Source organism: Elephas maximus, chromosome 3 (genome assembly GCF_024166365.1).
Source record: "Elephas maximus indicus isolate mEleMax1 chromosome 3, mEleMax1 primary haplotype, whole genome shotgun sequence".
Taxonomy (NCBI): Eukaryota; Metazoa; Chordata; class Mammalia; order Proboscidea; family Elephantidae; genus Elephas; species Elephas maximus.
This window is the reverse complement of record NC_064821.1, coordinates 20,527,524-20,545,390: the sequence shown is the minus strand read 5'-3', so window position 1 is coordinate 20,545,390 and position 17,867 is coordinate 20,527,524. Positions and strand designations below refer to the sequence as shown.

At 43.8% G+C, this 17,867-nt stretch overlaps 1 protein-coding gene across 1 annotated transcript; it reads right to left on the bottom strand.

Annotated features, from left to right (window-relative positions):
- Positions 1-7,290: 7,290 nt before the first annotated feature.
- On the bottom strand, positions 7,291-9,321 carry LOC126071013 (serine/threonine-protein kinase MARK2-like). Its single transcript, XM_049875323.1, has one exon. The coding sequence runs from the start codon at positions 9,319-9,321 to the stop codon at positions 7,291-7,293; it is 2,031 nt and encodes a 676-aa protein (XP_049731280.1).
- Between the last annotated feature and the right edge of the window lie 8,546 nt (positions 9,322-17,867).

The window sequence follows — 17,867 nt, the reverse complement described above, 5'->3', positions numbered from 1 at the left end:
ATCCTTGTTCCTTTATAGGTATACTGTTTTTGTTTCCTCTTGTTTATGTAAGTTTTTCCTCTTTGTGTAATTATCTGCACTTTCAATATCCTATTCCCAGATTTAGATGTTTTAGTATTTATCCTGCTTGGTGTTCTATGGGCTCCTCGATCTGTGATTTGGTGTCTGGCAACAATTTTAGATAATACTGTGCCATTAAAACTTCAAATATTTCCTGTATTCCTTTTTCTCTTCTGCTTCTGGTATTCTCTCTATGCATATGTTAGACTTTTTGGGATTGTCCCCCATTTCTTATTCTCTTTCACTCTTTTTTCTTTTCAATTTGACAAGTTTCCACTGACAAATGTTCAACCTTACTGATTCTTTGCTTAAACATGTGCAACCTACTGATAAGCCAATCAGTGCCGTTTTTCATTTGTGTTACTGTGTTTTTCATTTCTGATATTTTTTTGAGTATTTCTTTGAGTTTCAGTCTGTTCATTTTCATTACCCTTTTATTGTTGCATGTTGTCCACTTTTTACCCAGAGCCCTTATCATATTATCATAGCTATTTTAATTTCCTGGTCTAATATTTCTAACAAAGGTGCCATATCTGAGCCTTGTCCTGTTGTTTACCCAGTCTGTTCAGTCTGTGTGTGTTTCCACGTTTTTGTCAAGCCTATGCTTGATGAGGACTTCCTGGTGGTGTAGTGGTTAAGTGCTACGGGTGCTAACTAATTGGTTGGCTATTCGAATCCGCTAAGCGCTCCTTGAAATCGCTATTGGGCAGATCTACTCTGTCCCATAGGGTACTATGTGTCGGAATCGACTCGACGGCACTGGGTTTTGTTTTTTTTTTTTTTGGTATGTTTGATGAGGACTGAAGTTAGGCAGTTTTCCCCCTACGTGGCATGTTAGATGGTGTTTGGTATTTCCCCTTCCTCAAGTCTATTAGGCTCTAAAAATTGGAAGTTGGTTAGGTTGGTTGAAAGGGTGGTAGAACCGTTTCCCTTAAGGGTAGACCGTTGTCAAGAACAAAGTAGTGTTTGCAGTTGGTTACTTTTTTTTTCCAACTGGAATTATGAGAGACTTTTTCTTACAGTTTGACAGTGAAAACCTAGTGAGTCTCCTTTATGAGAAATTCACCGAAGTGTGAAGGAACCATAAGGGTAGGCCCTGTGAAATTTCTCTCTCTCAGTTTCCAGGGATTAGTCAATTAGCATTGAAGTAAGGAGCCCTAGTGGCATAATAGTTAAGCACATGGCTGCTAACCAACAGGGTGTTGATTAAAACCAGCCAGCAACTCCATAGAAGAAAATACTTGGCTGTTTGCTTCCATAACGTTTCCAGCCTAGAGAATCCTATGGCGGTGTTCTACTCCGTCACATTGTGCTGCTATGAGTTGGAATCAACTCATCGGCACCTAATAACATATGATTCTAGGTCAGGAGGTGGAAGTAACGGTGGTGGCATTCTCTGTTCCCAGTAAGCAGGGATTCTTTGTAGTAGTGCATGTGTATCTCCAGCTTCTGGGATAGCAGATTGCTCTGTGAGTTCAGATCTGTGACAGAGCTAAGAAGAGTTGTTTCTTTTCAGGTTTTTCTTATTGTGAGCATGCAAGGGACATCCAAGTTCCTTTTATAGTGGAATGGAAAATGGAAATTCCCATCTAGTGTTTTTAGAGTGATTTTGAAATGAGAGGAGCTAAAAATACATAGAAAAAAGAAAGAAACAAAAAATCAAAACAAAACCCACAAATACTTCTCCTAGTCTGTGCAGATTGGCTCTGTGCTGGGGCACTCCTGAAACACTTATAGAGTGAGAAAAAGTGTAGGTCTTTCTCGGGTAGTTTCTGAACAGAAATTTTGCTCTAGGTATTTGTAGCCTGCTAAATTTCCCCAAACACACAGTTGCTTTTGAATATCCTGATTTTCCAAAGAAGTACTTCCCATTTTTGGCTTTTAGGCCTTAGGCTATCTATCGTATGTTTTGAGCATACTGTTTAGCCTGAGCCCTCTATGGGCTGTTAGTTCCCCTTGCAATCTTTCCTTATAAATGCCTGCCACCTTAGCAGCCTGGGTCGTAAGTTAGGTCAAAGAGACAAGGTCCTTGCATTAGTCCTTCAGGCATCCCCCAGAAAGATTAGAAGAGACACACACAATGATTTTCTGTACTCTAACTGGAGCCAGGAACAGGGTCCCACCCTGGGATCAGAAGCAAGTGCTGCTGCTATAAGATGACCACTGAGTTGGGGAGGAGATGGGGCAAGGGCAAGAAAAGAGACCACAAAGTTGCCTTACCTTTTTAAAGCCATCTTTTCCTTGATTCAGTATTTGCTGTGTTTTTGTCAACTGTTGACTCTTTTCAGGATACTCACACGGTAGCAACACCTTCTAGGTTTCTTTTCCCCCTTTGGTGGGGTGAGAGCTTCATATAACCTATCTCAGCGTCTTGCTGAACTTACCCACTTGATTCATTTTAACATTGCCCTTTGGTAGGGCTCTGAATGAGAGACTGGAACTCAGTAGGCCAGAATCCAAACGTGGCCACTTTCAGAGCCAGGATCACTGACAAGATCCAGCAGAGCTCTTCCAACCTCCACAGACTAACCCCCAAAATAAAACTGATTTTTGTCACTTTTTCATTTTCTTATTTTGTATTTTTTTTCTAGTTTTTATATGCTTTTTCTCATCTTTTTCTCCTTTTATTAAGTTTTTATTTGCATGTTACTAGTTGCTGTTGAGTAGATAACAGTTCGCAGCAACACCAAACGTGCAAAGTAGAACTGTTTCACAGGGTTTTGAAGGTTGTGACCTTTCAGAGTCAGTTACGAGGCCTTACTTTGGAGATGCCACTGGGTGGGTTTGAACTACTAACCTTTTGGCTTGTCATCCAGGGCTTAACAATTTGTGCCACCCAGGGGCCTAGTTTTTATTTAGTCATCAGTTTTTACCACTTTGAATCCTGTATTGGGACCCATTGGCCCTAAGCTAAGTAAGACTTGACCCAAGTCCGAGATGATGCAGAGGCCTCTCGGCCATTTCTTCTGAGGAGGAGACCCATGTGTAAGACTACCAAATGCTCGAAAACCTCTGCAAAGGTACCTTCACCAAGGTGAAGTTGGCTAAAGCTCTTCTCACTGGGAATAAGGTGAGATCGTTAGGGAGACCCAGCAACCTCCTGCAGCATCCACAGACTATCCTGAGAGGTTAAAATTATGAAGGCTTTCATTCATACCTTTTCTTTATTCTGCCCTAGAAGTCTTCCAGGGAGAAGAGTACGACGGACTTCCCAGTGGATATGTGGAGCCTGGGAGTCATCTTGTATTTGTTGGTGAGTGAATCCCTGCCTTTTGGTGGAAATGCCTTCATGGAGCTGTGGGAGTGTTTACTGTGAAATTGTTTGAAGTCATCAAGAATGAGAACACACTCCACATAGTGATGGAATAAGTAAGTGGAGGGGAGGTGTTTCATCATGCAAGGGCTCATGGCAGGATGAGGGACAAAGGGGCTCAAGCCACCAAATTCTGCCAGATAGTGTCTGCAGTGCAGGATTGTCATAACAAGTGTATGGTTCAGAGGGGCCTGAAAAGAGAAAACCTACTATTAGATAAGAAAATGAGCAGCAAACTTTCAGGTCTTGACCTTGGAAATGAATTCAGCCTGGGCAACAAGCTGTATACCTCCTGTGGCAGTCTCCCTTCCTATATTCTGCCCTAGAACTCTTCAGGGAGAAAAGTATGACAGACACCCCCAGTGGATGTGTTGAGCCTGGGAGTCATTTTGTATTTGTTGGTAGGTGGATCCCTGCCTTTTGTTGGAAATACCTTCGTGATACTATGGCAGGAGGTAGTGAAGGGACTTTCCCTTCAATATGACTATGCAGTATGAATACCTGCTGATCAAAATTTTCATTCATGACCCTAGTGAGAGAGGTACTTCAGAGGCAATTCTGACACATCCGTGGATGATGGTGGGTCATGAAGAACAAAAGCTGTATGTGGAGCCACACCCAGATTACAGTGACCCTCAGTGGATTGAGGTGATGTGTTACACATGGTGAGAGATTCAGTGCTTATTGATGATGCCAAAGTACAGTGTTGTGATAGTCATCTATTTGCTCCTGGTCGTAAAACACCTGAGACAGAGGGCCATAGCAGCCTGCAGTGGATCTTCATCCCATGGTGTACAGTGTACCCTCTTGTGCTAACCCAAGCAGAGGAGGTAGAGCGAGCCTGCCATTCCAGCTCTCTTAGTCTTCTAGCGCTGCTGTAATAGAAATACCACAAGTGGATGGCTTTAACAAAGAGAAATTTATTTGTTCGCAGTACAATAGGCGAAAAGTCCAAATTCAGGGTGTCAGCTCCAGGGGAAGGCTTTCTTTCTCTGTTGGTTCTCTCATCAGTTTTCCCCTGATAGAGGAGCATCTCAGGTGCAGGGACACCAGGTCCAAAGCATGAGCTTCGCTCTTGTTGCTGCTTTATTAGGGGTATGAGGTGCCCAACTCTCTGCTTGGTTCCCTTTCCTTTTTATCTCTTGAGACATAAGAGGTGGTACAGACCGCACCCCAGGGTAACTGCTTTTACATTGGATCAGGGGTGTGACCTGGGTAAGGATGGCATTACCATCCCATCCTAATCCTCTTTAACATAAAATTACAATCTCAGAATGGAGGACAATCACAAGATACAGGGAATCATAACCCAGCTAAAGTGATGCACACTTTTGGGGGGAGACATAATTTAGTCCATGAGGCGTACCTAAAATTCCTCTTGCAATTATGCCAAAAAATGTGCGGCCTGAGGAGGACCAGGGGTCAGGGCAGAAGAGCAGAAGCATAAGAACAACCCATCCTGGAGAGAAAGAAGGCCAGTCCTGTGCCCTCTGTGAACAGCAATGTTTTCACAAACAAACACGGAATTGACCATTCCACAAATTAAGGGAAGACCACCTTGGCCAGGGCAACATCCACAATGCTTTGGACAGTCTATCTGATTCAGGATCAGGGGCCTCCATGGCATCTACCTGTACCTCAGTCTCTCCACCCCAGTCCTACATATACCACGAATCCAGGACAGACTCGGTGCAGCCCAACCAGGACTCTGGAGTGTGCTCCAGGGTGAGCAACAGTGACGTGCTGCAGTTTAGAACATCTTCCCAGTGTGTCTGTGAGGCTTCCTCCTCATCCCACACCATGAGCAGCAGTGGTGGAGCTCAGAAGGAACTGGTTTCCTCCAGGGAGTGTGAAAACTAAGCTCTTTGCATGCTGAGAAGCTGCAAGAGATTCCTGACCAGCCGAGTTTGCCTCAGATTGTGAGCCCAGCCTCTCCCTCTGTCAGCAGCGAGGGATGGCAGGGGGCCACTGAGATTTGTTCAGTGTTATTTGCAGGATTACATGTCTTGGTTTGCCAGCTCAGCGCCACATATTTCTAACTCAGTACAAATAGTAAGAAGGAAAAGGAGGAGATATTGGGAATGATGTAGAATTTGGTAATGGGGGTCCATCCATTTAGCAGGACAATAAATTGAGAAATGACTCTGGACAGGCTTAAGTGATTGGAACTCAGTATTTGGAGCGCCCCCGCATCACTTTGGCAAGCTCTTGCTCTTTCTTAAGCTGCACTACATATTTTTCACAATGTAAATCCTGTCAACCATAGGCCCTTAGAAGTATTGACCTATTTTCCTACTAATTATAATGCTCTCTCTCCCCCACCAGTACAAGCCCTTTTCCTGAGGCAGAAATGAATCCCACTAACTAAGTGATCAAGGGCAGTGGTCACTAATCAGTACATGCAAGGAAGGTAAAGTATATGGTATAAATTAGGTGGACTAAAGCATGTCTCAAAAAATCAGGAACTACAACTAGCTTGGAAGTTCTTCCCTAATGTAACCTTCTCACACTGTCAAAACACAAGTTTCTTTTTTTTTTTTTTAAATAACACTCAGTATTTTGTATGTCCTATAGGAATTGTAATTGTGGCTGTGCCCCCAGTAATCAGGCATGGCTGCTGGGGGGTTATAGCAAAGCAATTTCTTATGGAAAATGGATTTAATCCCATGGAGCTATCTAAGCACTCTTCACGTGGGAGAGTCTAACCAAATTGACAACTACCTGCTTCCAGTGTGTGCTAGGCCTACCAAAACCATTAATACGGAAATATTTGTTGGAAACTGATACCCAGTGTTAAAAAATATAGACATGTCACTGTACAGGAGACAGAGCCAACCATGAAAAGCTGAGAAGCAAGGTCAATTTGGGCAAAATTTATTGGCATGCCACCTCCAAGGCTACTAAAGTTCTATAAATGGGTGTGCTAGAAAAATTTCTCCTAGGGTGGAGACGATAGGGCAGGTGGTCTCCCTCTGAAAACAATAAACAGGTTCAGAAAAGGATCCAATGTATAATAGAATTGATGCCTATTCTTGAAATACTTAGGCCCACTTGAAAGTCTTCCATGTTGAGTTTCGCATGGCCCAGGATCTAATTTGATGGCTAAACTCCAGATTTTTTCACAAGGAAGAACATATGATGTCATTCCACAACTCGCCTGGTCTTCGGTCATTAGTGTTCAGTCAGTGAATGTATTCTTGAGATGGTCTCTAAATTCAGGTGGGACAAGCTCAAGGTCATACTTTGGCTCTTATGGACTTGGTCTGATTTTTTTCAGCTTCAAGATGTTTCAGAAATAGACTGGAGGCCTTTCTTTCAAGTCATCTCTGTGTGGAGTTAAACCGACAACTTTCTGGTTTGCTGTTCAGTGCATCCCAAGGGACTCCAGAGAGATCTCGATGGCCGTGTTAGTGAATCAAGTGGCTTTCCCTATTACAAGCTTTCCTTTGTCTGTCTGAACGGATGAATTTGGGAGTGTTTGTTTTGTTTTCATGAATTCTTTGCTTCATGTTTGCTGCAGCGGATCTGTAGGAATCTGAGAGCAAAGACGAGGTGGAAGTGCTTAAACCTGGAGAGGCCAAGCTGTTGTCGCTGAAGTTTGCGTGGAGGAACCAGCTCCATGGAGCCCAACGAGATGATGTGGAAGATCTGCCAAGTGTGCGATGCCAACAGCTGCGAGTGGGATGTCTCCCGGGCATATGTGTTGCTGTGCACACATGACGTGCAGGCCAAGAGGACTTTGTGCAGTGGAGGATGAAGGTATGCACACTGCCTTGATGATTGCTCAACAGGGTTCAAGTGAAGTGAATTTCGGGCACCTTTTTTAGGTGGGTTTTCCGAACATTGCCTTCAAAATTACAGAGGAGCTTAAACCTTGGAACTCCTGTTTTCTCTCAGGCAGCTCTGCTGCCCCCATTTTAAAGTGCAAGGTCACTGGTGATTTTTGAGACAATGTTATTGAAGGCCTCAGAGGTCCCTGAAATTCTCTTCACTTTTACCCCATTGAGAGTCCTCCGAGGCAGGGTGCACACCTCCATCCTCCACTGAGTGAAGTCCTGTTGTCCTGGTGTGCCATTCATACACAGCAGTGTGTATTTGTGTGTGAGATCCCAGTCACAGCCATTGGCATCCAACACTTGACAGATCTCCTGCAGCATCTCGTCGGGCTCCAAGGAACTGGTGATCTTCATCCTCCAGGTAAATTTGAGAGAGCGTGGTTTGGCCTGTTGAGGTTTGATCATTTGTGCAGCTTTGCTGTCCGATGCTTTGTGGTCCTTTTTGTCATATGTAAAACAAAGGCATCTTCTCATGAGCTTAAAGAACCTCCCAGTGGCCCGCTTCCAGCCCTGGCTGCTGACAGAGGAAGAGGCTGGACTCACAGTCTGGGGCAAACTCGGCTGGTCAGGTAACTCATGCACTTGCTCCTCAGAGGAAGAGGCTAGACTCACAGTCTGGGGCAAACTCGGCTGGTCAGGTAACTCATGCACCTGCTCCTCATTTACGGAGCTTAGATTTGACATTCCCTGGGTAAAACTGGTTTTCTCCGGGGCCCCGGCACTCTCGTTGATGGTGTAGGCTGAGGAGGAAGGCACAGAAACACACTGGGGTGGTGTGATGGGCTGTGGCACCTCACTGTTTCTCCCCTTGGCATACAGGTCAGAGTCCTGGTTGGGCTGTGCCCAGGCTGTGGTAGATTGCTGCCGCAGGTGGGCCAGGGCCAGGGAGAATGATGGAGAAGTAGACACCATGGAGGTCCCCATCCCTCCCTCAGAGAGAGTGTTCAAAGCATCGCGGATGTAGTAACCAAAGGTGGGAATGGTGGGCTCGGTGTAACTACGCTGTTTGGGTTTAGGACAGACGGTAGGAGGCACTTCATGGGATGAGGAAGGAGTGTGGCTATCGGTGCAATGGGCTTCAGCCTGGGGTTCCAGGGTGCTGGTGTGGCTGACAATCTCATATGTGTCGTGACGCAGGATCAGATAGGTGGCGTTCGCATCATTGTAATTGTGGTTCAACAGTGAGTCATGAATGTCTTCCTGCACGTAACCCGTGTTCACCGTCACCTCAGTGTGCCAGTGGTTATCGTAGTCTGGGAGTGGCTGCACATAGAGCTTTTGTTTTTCTTCATGGCTCACCTTCATCCATGGATGTGCTAGGATGTCCTCTAACGTGGCTCTCTTTCTTGGGTCACGAATGAAAATTTTACTGAGCAGGTGTTGACACTGGCTAGACATGTGGAAGGGAACGTGATATTGTCCCTGCAGCACCTGCTCTCGCAGCTTCGTCAAGGTCTTCCCACGAAAAGGCAGAGATCCAGTTACCATGAAGTATAGGATGACTCCCAGGCTCCACACATCCACTGGGGGTCCGTCATACTTTTCTCCCTGAAGGAGTTCTGGGGCAGAATAAGGGGGAGTGCCACAGAAGGTATCCAGCTTGCTCCCTGGGGTGAATTCAGTTCCTAAACCAAAGTCTGCAAGTTTGATGTTCATTCGCTTGTCCAATAGTAGGTTTTCTGTTTTCAGATCCCTATGAACAATACTCTTGTCGTGGCAGTACTTCACCGCTGACACTATTTGTTGGAATTTCGTTTGGGCCTCTTTTTCGCTCGTGAAGCCATGATTCACTAGGTGGTAAAAGAGGTCCCTTCCACTTGCATACTCCATCACTATATAGAGGGCGTGCTCATTCTCTATGACTTCAAACAGCTTTACAATATTTGGATGATGGAGATCCTTCATAATTTCTATCTCTCTGTATAGTCTGTGGAGGTCGGAGGACGTGTGCTGGATCTTGTCAATTATTTTAATGGCTACCTCTTGGCCGGTGATGATGTGCTGGGCCAGCTTGACCTTGGCAGATGCCCCCTTGCCGATGGTTCTGAGGAGGTGGTAGCGTCCCACATGAGTTTCCTCCACAGCAGAGAAGGCTAAGTGGCTCTGCAGCATGTTGGCTATGGTGCGAAGGCGTAGCGGGCTTTGGGATAAGAGGTGCCCTGGTGGTAGGATTAAAAACTTAAAAACCCAAAACCCTAAAAAGTGGTGACTAAAAACTTAATGAAATATGGAAAAAATGAGAAAAAGTTAAAATATAATCAAAAAGGTAAAATGAGAAAAGAGGAAGTAAAATTTTAAAAACTGATAAAAATAAGATAAATTGTATATATAAACAAAACAAGAAATCAATGAGAAAGATTCAAAAAAGGAATAAATAACATGAGGATAAGAAAAAATACAAAATAAAACAATAATAGTAAGATGATAAAAAAATTAACAAGTACATAGAAAAAAAGAAAAATTGAGGATGTAAAGGAAGAATAAAATGAAAAACGAATGAATGCAAATGAGGAAAAACAAAGAGAAAATAAGAATAGCTGGCGAGGAAATAGAAAAACCACAATTTAAAGAGAAAACAAGCCAAGTTTGGTCACGATGTCTCAGGTCACTGAAGGAGCTTCCTGAGCCAGAAAGACCACAAACCTAGGTTTCCAGGGACTTATATAGGGGCTTGGAGTTCCAAAGAATTGGCTCCTTATGAGGTCACCACAAGAAATGGACCAATAAAAACGGGGGGTAATTGACTGTGCTTTTTGCTCTCAGGGATTCTTTACTCATTTTTTTTAGAAGAAAAATGTGTGTCTGTGTGTGTGTGTGTGTAGAGCGAGAATTCCACAGAGCTTTTCTTTCCTTTTTATTGATCTTCATGTTATTTTTTTTATTGTGTTGCAAATATACATAATAAAACACGCCATTTCAACAATTTCTACATGTGCATTTGTTACATTGCTTATATTCAAGCTGTGCAAGCATTTCACGGTTTATGTTCGAAATCATTCCACTACCTTTCACATAAACTCAATGATCCTAATCAAAAACTCTTCCTTCCCCCTCCCTGTCACCCCTGGTAACCACTAATAAGCTTTGTTTTGTGTATATTTGCTTCTGCCCTATAAGTGAGATCAGAATGCATCTCTCCTTTTCTGACTGACTGACTTTTCTCAGCTTGGTGTTTTCAGGCTTCATCCATGTTGTCGTATGCATCAAGACTTCATTTTTGGGAGTGTGTGTAATATTCCATTGGAAGTCCCTGGCTTGCACCAACAGTTAATTGCTCATCTACTAGTTTGGGGGTTCAAACCCACCCAGAGACTTCTCAGAAGACATTCCCGGTGATCTCCTTCTGAAAGGTCAGAGCCTTGAAAACCCTGTGGAGTTGTGTGTACGTACCAAAGTTTGTGTATCCATTCACCTGCTGATGGACATATTGGCTGTGTTCATCTTTTGCTTCTTGTGAAAAGTGCTGCAGTGAAAAGTTGTATATAGATTTCCGCTTGCGTTCCTGCCTTGCATAGTGGCTGTTGTTGTTATTAGATGCTGTCGAGTTGATTCTGACTCATAGTGACCCTAGGTACAACACAACAAAACACTTCCTGGTTCTGCCCCATCATCAAAATTGTTGCTGTGTTTGAGCCCATTGTTGCAGCCACTGTGTCAGTCTGTCTTGTCAAGGTCTTCCTCTTTCTCCCTAACCCTCTACTTCTCTAAGTGTCTTAGTTATCTAGTGCTGCTATAAGTGCAATACCACAAGTGGATGGCTTTAACAAAGAAATTTATTCTCTCCCAGTCTACGAGGCTAGAAGTCTGAATTCAGGGTGCCAACTCCCAGGCAATGCTTTCTATCTTTGTTGTTTCTGGGAGAAGGTCCTTGTCATGAATCATTTTCTCCTGGCCTAGGAGCTTCTCAGCACAGTGACCGTAGGTCCAAAGAACGTGCTCTGCTCCTGGCACATCTTTCTTGGTGGCATGAGGTACTTATATCTCTCTGATTACATTTCTCTCCTTTTATCTCTTGGAAGATAAAAGGTGATAGAGGTCACACCCCAGGGAACCTTCCCTTCCATCGGATCTGGGCTGTGACTTTCGTAAACGCGTTTTATCCCTTTCTATTCAATCCATGACATTCCACCTTGTTGTTGTTGTTGTTAGGTGCCGTCGAGTCGGTTGTGACGCATAGCGACCCTACGCACAACAGAACGAAACACTTCCCGGCCCTGCGCCATCCTTAGAATCGTTGTTATGCTGGAGCTCATTGTTGCAGCCACTGTGTCAGTCCAGCTCCTTGAGGGTCTTCCTCTTTTCCGGTGACCCTGTACTCTGCCAAGCATGATATCCCTCTCCAGGGACTGATCCTCCCTGACAATGTGTCCAAATTACGTAAGACGCATTCTCGCCATCCTTGCCTCAAAGGAGCATTCTGTCCGCACTTCCTCCAGGACAGATTTGTTCATTCTTTTGGCAGTCCCTGGTATATTCAATATTCTTCACCAACACCAGAATTCAAAGGCGTCAATTCTTCTTTGGTCTTCCTTATTCATTGTCCAGCTTTCACACCCGTATAATGTCATTGAAAATACCATGGTCTGAGCCAGGTGCACCTTAGTCTTCAGGGTGACATCTTCATCTTCAGCACTTCGAAGGGGTCCTTAGCAGCAGATTTGCCCAATGCAATGTGTCTTTTGATTTCTTGACTGCTGCTTGAATGGCTGTTAATTGTGGATCCAAGTAAAATGAAATCCTTGACAACTTCAATCTTTTCTCCGTTTATCACGATGTTGCTCATTGGTCCAGTTGTGAGGATTTTTGTTTTCTTTATGTTGAGGTGTAATCCATACTGAAGGCTGTGGTCTTTGATCTTCATCAGTAAGTGCTTCAAGTCCTCTTCACTTTCAGCAAGCAAGGTTGTGTCATCTGCATCACGCAGGTTGTTAATGAGCCTTCCTCCAATCCTGGTGCCCTGTTTTTGTTCATATAGTCCAGCTTCTTGTATTATTTGCTCAACATAGAGATTGAATAGGTATGGTGAAAGAATAGAACCCTGACGCACACTTTTCTTGACTTTAAACCAATCAGTATCCCCTTGTTCCATCTTAACAACTGCTTCTTGATCTATGTAAAGGTTCCTCAAGAGCACAATTAAGCGTTCTGGAATTCCCATTCTTTGCAGTGTTATCCATAGTTTGTTATGATCCACACAGTCGAATGCCTTTGCATAGTCTATAAAACACAGGTAAACATCCTTCTGGTGTTCTCTGCTTTCAGCCAGGATCCATCTGACATCAGCAATGATATTCCTGGTTCCATGTCCTCTTCTGAAACCGGCCTGAATTTCTGGCAGTTCCCTGTCGATATACTGCTGCAGCCGTTTTTGAATGATCTTCGGCAAAATTTAGCTTCCTTGTGATATCGATACTGTTCTATAATTTCCACATTCAGTTGGATCACCTTTTTTGGGAATAGGCATAAATATGGATCTCTCTTTTTTTTGTTTTTCCAGTCAGTTGGCCAGGAAGCTGTCTTCCCTATTTCTTGGCATAAACGAGTGAGCACGTCCAGCGCTGCATCTGTTTGTTGAAACATCTCAATTGATATTCCATCAATTCCTGGAGCCTCGTTTTTTGCCAATGCCTTCAGAGCAGCTTGGACTTCTTCCTTCAGTACCGTCGGTTCCTGATCATATGCCACCTCTTGAAATGGTTGAATATCAACTAATTCTTTTTGGTATAATGACTCTGTGTATTCCTTCCATCTTCTTTCGATGCTTCCTGCATCGTTTAATATTTTCCCCATGGAATCCTTCACTATTGCAACTCGAGGTTTGAAATTTTTCTTCAGTTCTTTCACCTTGAGAAACGCCGAGTGTGTTCTTCCCTTTTGGTTTTCCATCTGCAGCTCTTTGCACGTGTCATTATAATACTTTGTCTTCTGGAGAGGCGCTTTGAAATCTTCTGTTCAGTTCTTTTCCTTCATCAATTCTTCCTTTTGCTTTAGCTGCTCGAAGTTCAAGAGCAAGTTTCAGAGTCTCCTCTGACATCCATCTTGGTCTTTTCTTTCTTTCCTGTCTTTTCAATGACCTCTTGCTTTCTTCATGGATGATGTCCTTGATGTCATTCCACAACTCGTCTGGTCTGCAGTTAGCAGTGTTCAATGCGTCAAATCTATTTTTGAGATGGTCTCTAAATTCAGGTAGGATATAGTCAAGGTCATATTTTGGCTCTCGTGGACTTGCTCTGAGTTTCTTCAGTTTTAGCATAAACTTGCATATGAGCAATTGATGGTCTATTCCACACTTGGCCCCTGGCCTTGTTCCGACTGATGAGATAGAGCTTTTCCATCGTGTCTTTTCACAGATGTAGTGAATTTGATTTCTGTGTTTTCCATCTGGTGAGGTCCGTGTGTATAGTTGCCGTTTATGTTGGTGAAAGAAGGTATTTGCAATGAAGAAGTCATTGGTCTTGCAAAATTCTATCATTCGATCTCTGGCATTGTTTCTATCACCAAGGCCATATTTTCCAACTGCTGATCCTTCTTCTTTGTTTCCAACTTTCGCATTCCAATTGCCAGTAATTCTCAATGCATCTTGACTGCATTTTCGATCAATTTCATACTGTAGCAGCTGATAAAAATCTTCTCTTTCTTCATCTTTGGCCCTAGTGGTTGGTGCGTACATTTGAATAATAGTCATATTAACTGATCTTGCTTGTGGACGTATGAACGTTATCCTATCAGTGACAGTGTTGTACTTCAGGATAGGTCTTGAAACGTTCTTTTTGATGATGAATGCAACACCATTCCTCTTCGAGTTGTCATTCCCAGCATAGTAGAGTATATGATTGTCCGATTCAAAATGGCCACTGCTAGTCTATTTCAGCTCACTAATGCCTAGGATGTCGATGTTTATGCGTTCCATTTCATTTTTGATGATTTCCAATTGTCCTAGATTCATAGGTCATACATTCCAGGTTCCGATTATTCATGGATGTTTGCAGGTGTTTCTTCTCATTTTGAGTTGTGCCACATCAGCAAATGAAGGTCCCGAAAGCTTTACTCCATCCACATCGTTAAGGTCGACTGTACTTTGAGGAGGCAGCTCTTCCCCAGTCATCTTTTGAGTGCCTTCCAACCTGAGGGGCTCATTTTCAGGCAGTATATCAGACAGTGTTCCAGTGCTATTCCTAAGGTTTTCACTGGCTCATGTTTTTCAGAAGTAGACTCTGGGGTCCTTGTTCCTAGTCTGTCTTAGTCTGGAAGCTCAGCTGAAACCTGTCCTCCATGGGCAACCCTGCTGGTATCTGAATCCCGGTGGCATAGCTTCCAGCATCACAGCAACACACAAGCACCCACAGTACGACAAACTGAGAGACACGGGGGGTTCCAGCTGTAGACCCCCAAAATTCGTGTCCTTGCCACATGTAAAACACTTTCACCCCATTATATCATCCCAAAAGTCTTAACTCCACGTCCAGATTCTTTCCTGGGGCAGAATTTCTCTTCATCTGTGAAATCTAGAAGTTTTTTGCTTCCAAAGTACAAGAATCGAACAGGCACAAGGTAGACCTTTCCATTAGAAATGGTAGAAATTGGAGGGAATGAGGGGATAGGGGTCATCACCAGCAATTTACATTACCTCTCAAGGGTTGAAAATAGCCCTCTGTTCTGAGAGACCATCGGGGCAATGGCCCTGCCCTCCAGATGCTAAGTGCTGGCTACAATCTCTGGATTCTGGCTGAAGGCCCTTAGGACTTGAACTTCAGTTCTTCCTCCCAGGCCCACTGGAACAGCAACTCTGTTCCATCAGCTTCGGGCAGCCCCATTCTCCTAGCCCATCTGAGTGGCGACTCTATCCATTCGGCCTTAGCTGGGCCCATTCTTCTGCCTGTTGAGCGTGGCAGCCCTGCCCCCTCAGCTTTGGTCAGTGTATGTGGCCCAATCCTTTAGCAAAATATTACTGTCATGTGGTGTTAATGACACTGTTTGATAATTTCCACATTCTGTTGGATCACCATTCTTTGGGATGGGCGCATATATCTCTTCCAGTTGGTTGGGCAGTTAGCTTACATCCAAATTTCTTGCCATAGATGCATGAGTACCTCCATTGCTGCATCCATTTGTTGAAACATCTCAACTAGTGTTTAATTCCTAGAGCCTTGTTTTTCACCAGTGTCTTCAGTGTAGCCTATGTTTGAGGCCATTGTTGATGCCACTGTGTCAGTCCATCTTGTTGAGGCTCTTCCTCTGTTTTGCTGACCTTGTCCTTTACCAAACGTAATGTCCAGGAGGATTGGTCTCTCTTGGTAACATGTCTAAAGTAAGTGAGGTGAAGTTTTCCCATCCGCCCTCCAAGGAGCATTCTGGCCATACTTCTTGTAAGACCTATTGGTTTATTTCGGCAGTCTGTGGTATATTATTCAATATTCTTTGCCAACACTATCATTTAGGTGTTTGGAAAGACTCTAAGGATCCCTGGTGATGCAGTAGTGAAGCACTGAGCTGCTACGGAAAAGGTCGGTGGTTTGAACCCACCAGCCCCTCCATGGAATAAAGACGTGGCAGTTTGCTTTCATAAAGATGAAAGCCTCAGAAACCCTGTGGGGCAGTTTTCTGTCCTGTAATGTCACTATGAGTTGGAATTGATAGCTATGGGTAAAGACTTTTACTCTGTGAGATTAAGGTGAGAGTAAGAGATGAGCCAAGCTCAGATTTCAGCCAGTCCAAATTGGAGTCCAAAGCCAAGCCACCCCTGCCAAAGCAGTGTGTGGGAAAGGAACCCAAGACTGTGTCGGGTTTGGATTTGGGGGAGGATGTGGAGTCTGACCTGCAATTAGATTCTGCAGGTGTGGAGGCACAAGGACTAGTTAGAGTGAGGGCATATAGAGGTCAATTTATTAATGGAGTGTTAGCTCATGCCCGTCTCACAGTGGGTCTAGTGGGTCCCCAAACCCGTACTGTAGTGATTTCCCCAGATCCAGAATGTGTAATTGGAGTAGTCATACTCAGCAAGTGGCAGAACCCACACGTTGGCTCCCTGACATGTGGAGCAAAGGATATTATGGTAGGAAAGGCTAAGCAGAAGGCATTAGAACTGCCCCTACCTAGGAAAATAGGAAACCAAAAGCAATACTGCATTCCTGGAGGGATTGGAGAGATTATTGCCACCATCATGGACTTGAAGGATCCAGGGGTGTTGATTCCCACCACATCTGTATTCAACTTGCGTATGTGGCCCATGAAAAAACGGGTGGATCTTGGAGAATGACAGTGGATTATTGAAAACTTAACCAGGTGGTGACTGCTATTGCAGCTGCTGTTCCAGATGTGGTTTCATTGCTTTAGCAAATTAAATATATCTCCTGGTACCTCGTATGGACCTGTTGATGTGTGTAATGCCTTTTTCTCCATACCTGTTTCAAAGGACCTCCAGAAGCCATTTGCCTTAAGCTGGCAAGGTCAGCAGTACACCTTTACTCTTCTGCCTCGGGGGTGTATCAACTGTCCAGCCTTATGTCATAATTTAGTCTGAAGGGATCTCTTTACCAGCAAGGAAGAAGAAACAGAAGAGGAGCGCCTACTTTGGACCCAGGGTCCCTCCACTGAGAAGCTCCTGGACCCAGGGTAAGATTGATGAGAAGGACTTTCCCATAGACCCTTCCCTTGGAGCTAGTCCCTGAATTTAGCCTTCTAGCCTTTTCAACTGTGAGGGAATAAATTTCTTTTTGTTAAAGACATCTTCTTGTGGTATTATTCTAGTAGCAGTGGTAGATATCTATGGCAGAATTCTAAAGCCAAGCTTCTTTGAGTAGACTATTTACACAGCTACAGGTCTCCTGTTGCTGTATTTATCATCTTTGGTTGTTAAAAATTTGCAGTGCTATTAAATCTTACTGCTAAGTTTTCTAAACACAAGTTAAAATGTTAATGTTGGAAATTTTTTATAATTCCATTGGCATATATATTTTATTACCACGGCAATTCTGAGACTCAAAATATTTTTTATCGTACTAGCTTTATGTGTAGTATTCGGGGGAAGAATTAAGAGAACTGAGAATTTCGAAATGAGTAGTCCAAAGCATGAGATCGCAAACACTGTCATGAACTGGGGTTTGAGCCATAAGACAGAAAAAGAAACAGTGAATGAATATTCACGTTCTCTCCTCTTCCTGCAGGAAGTCTGACATTGGCCTGCATCTTGCCACATCCATCTTGACCTCTCTGTGTGTTCACTTCTTCACACTCTAACCAGAATATCCTTGCAAAAATAAATCAAATGACTCCCGTGTTTACAATCCTTTCATGAATTCCCATTAGTTTTAGGAGAAGTTCCAAATTCTGAATGCAGCCTATTCAGTCTTCCATTATCTGGCGCCTAAAACTTCAGTTATTACTTTCCCTGTTTCACTCTCTGGACTGCAATCATAAGGAAACTGCAAATACCCTGTCGTCTCTACTGTTCCATTCATCCTAAATTGTCCCTCTCCAGCCCCGACTGCTAACTAGATTTTACCAATCTTTCAGGTCTCTGATCAAATGTAACTTCTTCAGAAAGTATACTTCGGGGCCATTACTGTTCTTCCTCACGGCATCTGGGATTCTCTTTATACTCCGTATCTCATGTCATATAATTATTTGTGCAACGATGTAGAGGTTTCCTGTGGTGTATA